Source organism: Brassica napus, chromosome A9 (genome assembly GCF_020379485.1).
Source record: "Brassica napus cultivar Da-Ae chromosome A9, Da-Ae, whole genome shotgun sequence".
In the NCBI taxonomy this organism is placed as follows: domain Eukaryota; kingdom Viridiplantae; phylum Streptophyta; class Magnoliopsida; order Brassicales; family Brassicaceae; genus Brassica; species Brassica napus.
In genome coordinates, this window is record NC_063442.1 from 2,165,973 (window position 1) to 2,174,377 (window position 8,405).

General features: G+C 28.0%; 1 protein-coding gene across 1 annotated transcript; it reads right to left on the reverse strand.

The window, feature by feature from the left end:
- Positions 1–1,991: 1,991 nt before the first annotated feature.
- On the reverse strand, positions 1,992–4,841 carry LOC106428862 (trichome differentiation protein GL1-like). The gene is made up of 3 exons (XM_013869609.3): positions 4,784–4,841; positions 4,449–4,578; positions 1,992–2,617 (listed from the first exon to the last, which is right to left on the reverse strand). The coding sequence occupies exons 1-3, from the start codon at positions 4,839–4,841 to the stop codon at positions 2,200–2,202; spliced, it is 606 nt and encodes a 201-aa protein (XP_013725063.2). The 3' UTR covers positions 1,992–2,199.
- Between the last annotated feature and the right edge of the window lie 3,564 nt (positions 4,842–8,405).

Genomic DNA, 8,405 nt, shown 5'->3' on the forward strand with positions numbered 1-8,405 from the left:
CTTTGTCCGACGAATTCCAATCAGATTCTTCTTGATATGATTAATCATTTTTACAAATCTCACGTGTCTTAATACTTTTTTTTGACAAAGTGTCTTAATACTTTCTACAAGGCAAATAAACATCTTGTTTTTGTAGTCAACAAAAACCATGGATTTTATATTAATTAACAAAGCTAAGAGAAGAAACCTCTTTGAGTACAACTTTAAGCATCATACTACTTAAGCAACGTTTATGCCTAACAATGAATAAAAAAACCTTTTTAATGTACCTGAGACATAAAAATTGTACTCAAGGTAAGGAGGGCTGGCTTAACTTTTCATTGGGCGGGCAAATTTTTTTTTTTTTTAATTATAGATGATTAAGAAAAACATTTATGGACCTTTGTTTTAATAAAATAAAAACTTATGGTCCCTTGTTTAAATAAAAAATAATTTGAAGGCCTTTTTATCATTAAATTTAGTTGTTTTTAAGGTGGATCCCGGGCGGATGCATTAGGAGATTAGGAGCTTTGGCGCACAATGTCTTTGGTAATCCAAAACAATTGGATTAGAAAATAATTGAATATAGACAAATGAAAAGTAAGTGATATGAGAATAGTTGTAAAAAATATGGCTACACCAAGATTATTACTGTTTATAGTTTAAAAAGATGATTACGGTTTAGAACAATAAAATGGAAAATATATTATGTGGCTTTTTTTGTCGACATATTATGTGGCTTATATCAATTGTTTTTTTTTGTTAATGGTTCAAAATCAATTATTGCTGTTACCCAAAGTATTGTGTGTCCTCTCTGGAGTTAATTACTGTCATACCATAGAGTAGTTAATTGCTGTCATACCATACAATGTCGATCCGTACGCAAATTTATATATCACTGTATGAAGAAACAAAAACTGGACTATCAGTTTGCTCAAAAAAAAAAGAAACTGAACTATCAGAAAGCACACGAAATATAAAAGAAACTATTACGCAATAATACGTGAAATAGATCAAAATTAACCGTTTAATTAATATCATTCATATAGTTAATTTGGAATGGACACCGTACCTATACCCAGCAGATACCATATCAACGTAATGTGACCAATATTGTCCAAAAAAAAAGAAAAAACGTAATGTGACCAGTCTATAACAGTTTCGTTGTGAGCTAAACAGTGGAAGTACAGTTCTATTACGTAGAGATCATTTTACCTATTCTTATCTGTCCTTTCTTTTGGTTGGAATAATATATTTAGTTATTTACTATATTGTATAGAAAAGAAATCTCTGACTCTAATCCAGAACTCAACAGTTTTTTTGGCGCCCTAAAATAATTTTTCATGTTTCATGCTTACGCCTCACGATGACAATATTATGTTTCTGCTTTTTTAAAAAAAATTCAAAATTGAAAAATATGCAACTTGTGCCATGCATATGATTTCTGAATGACTATTAATCTTCGTAGTTATATACAACTTGCAGAAGTGCAGCTAGGACATTAATTTGGACTCTTGGTTTATATTCATATTCACCGCATACATATTATACAGCTCTTTCTCTCTCTTTTTTTTTTGTAACTTTATGCAGCTCTTTCTTTTATCAAGGAACAACTGCAAATGTAAAGAAAACGAAGAAAACAGAGAAAAACGAAGATTTTATGAAGTTTCTCAGTAACTAGCGGTACATAATATACGTTCAAAAAAAAAAAAAAAAAAAACTAGCGGTACATAATAAACGTAACATGTCATATTTAAAATTACGACACTCATACCAAAAACTATTTTTTTTCCTGATAAAAAAATATCTACAACTCTTGTGAAAGCACTGTAAGAGCAACGTGACAGGTTCAGTGCTTAAGGACATGATTATTGGTGGTCCTTGTCTTGAGTACTTAATACACATATATTTGTATGTATATATTATATATATGTATATAATATATACATACAAATATATGTGTATTAAGAACCCAAGAGCAAGGACTACCAATAATCATGCTCTTTGCAAGGCATATGAAGAAGAGAAGTTGAGAAACAAAAGTTCAGTTCATTGCACTGTTTTTATTAATTAAAAACGTACTTATACTACATTTTTTTATTATGAGGAAAATATAGAGAAACACTCGTCGATCGTATTTCTATTAATTAAATCAATATCCATAGTGAAGCAGAATTAATACAGTTAAACACACTTAACAAGTACAAACTAGCTAGTAGCCTAGTAGCCAATATCACCCGAAGCAAAATCCATCATAGCCAATGAAGTCATGAGCTCGAACTCGTCTTCATTAAACCAGAAAGCGTTACTGCTATCAAAGATGTTTCTTTCTTTGAAGTACAGACTTGGATCATTAGTATTTCCTACTACAACGTTCCTATGTGTCAAATCCGCGTTTGGTTTATTCTCGAACGAAGCTGGTACGAGGCCGTCGAAGCTCTTGTCGCATATTTTGTCTTGTTGGTGTTGACGAGAAGAAGCTGTGGCCGCTGAAAGTAGCAGTGGCGCTTTGTTTTCTCCGGTGGTTTTGACACCGGAGGAATAATCTCCGACGAACTTCTTACTGAGATGGGTGTTCCAGTGATTCTTGACTTGGTTATCTGTTCGTCCAGGTACTCTTTTAGCTATTAAAGACCATCTGGATTGGGCAGAAAATATCATAATTAAGATGACAAAATCACATTCTATAAAATTAATTATATATAACCTGTATAACTCATATATGTAGATGTATATGATGTTGTTGACATTTGTATATCATTCATAAATGAGTAATGCATTATGCGTATATTCATATATATATATATATATATAAACAGTGTGAGAGAGGTCATAAATGGAGATATTAAGAGCTTGATTGTTTGTAGTTTTTTATTTAGTTTTTGGTTTTTGTTTTTGTAGAAACCATTTTTTATCCAATCAAGATTTTGGTTTTTGTTTTTGTTTTTGTAAAAACTATTTGAGTTGCCAATCAAGATTTTCAATAAATAGATTCCCTAAAATTTAGGGAAACTAGTTTTTGAAAAGTTTAACCAATTTATGAAGAAAAACCAAAAACCAACTTTTGGGAGCTTTTATGAAGAAAAACGAATTTTGATTTTATTTTGTAGAAACTACTATATTTTAATTAATTAATAATTAATAAATAATATTTTCATAAAAAAATTATCATAAAATATTTTATACATTAGATATTATTTAAACAATAATGTGAAATATTTTAATTTGTGTTTCATATCTGTAAATCAATTTATATATTTTATAAATAATATTATTTAATTTTAAAACTTAGCTATTAGTTTCTATAAACAAACAATTGAATTATTTTAATAATTATTAGTCACATTAAAAATAACAAATATTATAAAAACATAATATGTTTTATTAATACAATATATTGTATAATCCTGAAATATAAAAATTGTCATTCAACTTTAAGAAAATATAAATAATTTATATAATAAAATTTATAATTAGTTTCATAATTTTATGTGTTTTTATTTTTGTATAATTTATAATATTTATAAAAGAAAAACTATTTATTCAAGTTTTAAAAATTAAAATATTTTATATAAGAAAATTTTCTAAGTAGTTTTAAAATTTATTTATTTTTTAATTTTGTGTAATTTATATATATTTTCATAAAAATATAATAATTAAAATATGTTATTGTATTTTATTTTAAAATAATAATCACAGTGTTTTGATAAGTTTTAATTGTAAAATCTAAATATTTATGGTTATTTTGTTGTATTATTTTAAAGTATTCTATTAATTAATTTTTGAAAAAAAAAAATACTGCAAAACCAAAAACTAAAAACTAAAAACCAAAAGCTGGAAACCAAAAACCAAAATCTAAAAACCAAAAACTAAAATCTAAAATCTAAAAACCAAAAACTAAAACTAAAAACTACTGAAACAATCATCACCTAATATATACTTGAACATATCAAAAGTCTGAAAATGTTTTTTTTTTTTGAAATAGAAACATTGGGGATGATTGGTAAGTGCTGTAGCTTTATATTTTTTGCTGTAGAATTTAATCTGTAGATTTATTTGCTGTAGCTTTCTTTGCTGTAGATTTCTAAAGCACTACTTTTTTGCTCTGGAAATAAAGCTCTCTACAGCCATATTTTGATTTTTCAGAGATTTTTTTGCTGTGAGTTTTTTGAGGAAAGCAAAGCTCGATTGGTTGACATATATAGCTGTAGACTAAATTTTGACTGTCCAGAGCATCTACAGCCCCAACCAATCATCCTCATTACAAAACTTTTTAGGAATAACATCAATTGAAATTAAACTTACATTACATCAGTTAAGTTCGATAGAAAAACAATAAATTTTTTTTTTTTTGACACATAAACAATAATTTTTTTTGCAAGTATGTCTTAAGAGTTGAAGTCTATCTGTGAAGACATGTTATATAATATTAATGTAAATTTATAGAAAGAGGGCTCAGGTAGACGTACCTGTTGCCGAGGAGCTTGTGGAGACGAATAATGAGGTCTTCTTCTTGTTCAGTGAAATTGCCTTTATTCACACTAGGGCTCAAATAATTTATCCATCTCAGTCTACAGCTTTTTCCACACCTCTTCAGCCCTAAAATTATTACCAAATCAAGTAGTTATATATATATATGTATTATATACATGTATGTTAGCTAGATATTAGCAAAAAAGTATATGGATATGGATATGGGGAGAGAGAGAGAGAGAGAGAGAGAGAGAGAGAGAGAGAGAGAGAGAGAGAGAGAGAGAGAGAGAGAGAGAGAGAGAGAGAGAGAGAGAGAGAGAGAGAGAGAGACCAGTTTTCCTGACAATGCGATTCCAATGGCCTTTGCCGTGAGTCTGGACATAGTCCATAAGAACGTTGTCTTCTTCAACTGTCCATAATCCTTTCTTATATTCCTGATGATTCTCTCCTTTCTCTGATCTTGTCCTCGTTCTCATCCTTTGATTCTCTGATTTATTCTGTTTGTTTGTGTGATAAAGACTCTACTTATAAAGAGAGAGAGAGAAAGAGATTGTTACTACTGAGGGAAGTGTGGGATTTCGTGATGCATGTTTATATGACGCATGTTTATATAGACATATATATAGAGATGTAGTTGGGTGTTCACGGAAATCACGGTCCATTGTATACATAGCTTTATTCTCTTGTTGAATATTTCATAAATAAAAAATCAGTTAAAAGTTGCTAACTCAAATACGAGAATTCCATTCATCAACGTTTAAAATATTCACAACAAAATAACATTTTTATTATTTTGTCTGTATAAAAACAAATTGAAGCTTTTCAATCTCTTACCTACTAGTTAGACTACTACGTAACTTTTTCCTCAGTTAAAGCCAAATTTGACCGTGGATTATATATGTTTTCACCTGTTATTTTTTGTTTATCTGAAATTTGTATTGAATAAAGAGTTGGGGTTACATCAGATCCTTCAACCACAGGAAGAAAAACTTACAACAAAGACATCAGTGGGCAATAAGACAAACCCATAACAATAGTCAAGGGATACAGACCTATCCCGATCGTATACTAAAAACCAAAAGTATCTAAGAAGAGGAAGAATCGTTCTCAGATACTAAGAGAGAGTCAAGCCATCTTAGATAACCACGAGCTACATACGCCAATTAATGTCGAGCACTTTGCGCTATGAAAAGGGTATTAAAAAAAGGTAGAGCATGATTGACCACGGTCTTTTATATGGAGTTCTTAATTCATGATTTGACATTTTTTTTTATATTTTTCGGCTATGAGATATCTCTTATTTAAAAGACGGTTCTTAGTTTTTTTTAGCAAAAGAATGTTTATGTACAGAAGGAATCAAGAATGAAACTATGTCTATGCGTGTGTACGAAATTTATTATGCGTGTTTATGTACAAACGGTTTTTAGCTTTTTTTAGTTAAAAGCTAAAAAAACCATCTCTTATCCGAAACTAAAAATCCCAGTTAAGATATTGAAGTTAATCATGGCCTTACACGACGTTACATAGCATCGCTCCATGTCATGGATATCTATAGTTAAAAATAAATTAATATTTAAATCTTTCATATAGTTGAGAAATCCATATAAAAATATTTCAAAATTTCATGAGACCATTCATTGATTATTGAATATACACCTACGTTATATATTAAATTTACATATTTGTATGTTGTGCTTATTAAATATACAAGGATATGTTGTATATTAAATGTACTTATGGGTGTGTTGTGCATACTTTACTACCTAGTCCCAACTAACAAGTTAAGTGGGAGTGATTAAATAAATGAGTCAAGGGTTGGGATTAGGCAAAGAAGATTGTCTCAAAATTTAATTAATTATTCGGAGGAATATAGAAGCTCCTCTGCTCACCTGTCTGGCTGTCTCCCTGCCACCTTCTTCCTCTCTTCTTTTTTCGGTTCCCTTCGAGCATATATTTACACTTCTCTCTTTATCTATTTATCTACAGTATCCAATTAATAAAGTTTCCACTCAGTACTGCTTATATGATGACAAAACTAGATATAAATAGTAAAACTGAGCAAAAAAACCCGAATCCGAAAAACCGAACCGAACCCAATCCAAAAACATAATACCAAAAATTAGTTAAATATCCGAATAGATCTGAATCTGAATGAATATTCGAATTCACCCCTAATAAATACTATATGAGCAAATCAAGGATTTACACATATATACACAGCTATATAAGCAAATCAATGATTTAGTAATAACTTTGGCTTTTTAAATATATTTAAAAACAGTTCGCACATTACTTATTGCATTTTCTTGTAAGTTACTGCTATCCCATTTTCTGAATCACAATTACAAATCAACAATATTTCTCTACAAAATGATAACTTTCCTAAAATAGCAGTTTTAAGAAATTTATTTAAAAATAGAACTATTTGATCAAAAATTCAAAACAGAATCCCATATATCAACAAAAACTCTTATTATCTCAATTTATGAATCACAATTTCAAATCTACAATATTTCTCTACAAAAATGATAATTTTCCTAAAATAGCAGTTTTTTGAAATTTTAATTAAAAAATATAACCTAATGATAAAAAATTCTTAAAAAAATGCCCATATATCAACAAAAACTCTCTCTATCCTAATTTCTAAATTACAATCTCAAATCTACAATATTTCTTTGCATAAACGACAACTTTCTTAAAATAGCAGTTTTTAGAAAATTTATTTAAAAATAATGTCTATTGATATAACAATCTAAAAGAAATTCCTTATATCAAAAAAAATTCTTGTTATGCTAATTTCTCAATCACAATCCCAAATCTACAATATATCTCTACAAAAATGATGACTTTCCCTAAATAGCAGTTTTTAGAAAATTTATTTAAAAATAATGACTATTGATATAATAATCTAAACGAATACCCATATATCAACAAAAACTATTGTAATCCTAATTTTTCAATCACAATTTCAAATCTCCAATATTTCTCTACAAAAATGATGACTTTCATAAAATAGCAAATTTTAGAAAATTTATTTAAAAATAGAAACTATTGATAAAAATTCTAAAATAATGCCCATCTATCAAAGAAAAATTATTGTTATCCAATTTCTGAATCACAATTTCAATTCTACAATATTTCTCTACGAAATGATAACTTTTCTAAAATAGCAGTTTTTGGGAAATTTATTTAAAAACAGAACTATTTGATCAAAAATTCAAAAAAAAATCCCATATATCAAGAAAAACTCTCATTATCTCAATTATGAATCACAATTTCAAATCTACAATATTTTTCTACAAAAATGATAACTTTCCTAAAAAAGCAACTTTTTGAAAATTTAATTAAAAAAATAACCTAATGATCAAAATTCTTAGAAAATGCCCATATATCAACAAAACTCTTCCTATCCTAATTTCTAAAATAAAGACAACAAAGGCTCCAAACCTCTTTGAACATCATAATATGTTAGAGCAGGATGCAACTATGCATTAAAACAATATTGTCATATTTTTTAAAATTTTCTCAAAATCTATGTGTTAACACCTACGAAAATGATGAATTTTGGTAAATGTTTTATATACTGAATCTTGTAATCTTTAGTGTTGTTTTAAAATTTCTAACCATATCCAAAATTTGTATTAATGTATTTTATGTTTTTTTCATGGTATATGAGAATCATTATAATATTGTTTATCAATTAATTTAGTAAAATTTCATAATACTTCCAAAATCGATGAAATAACCACTACAAAATCACTATTTTCTTGAATAACAGAGACAACAAAGGCTCCAAACCTCTTCTAACATCATCATATGTTAGTTCAAGATGCAACTATTCAATAAAATAAAATTGTATTTTATGAAATTTTTTCAAAATCTATGTGTTTAACCCCTACGAAAATATTAAGTTTTTAGTAAATGTTTTATATACTGAATCCTATAATATTAGT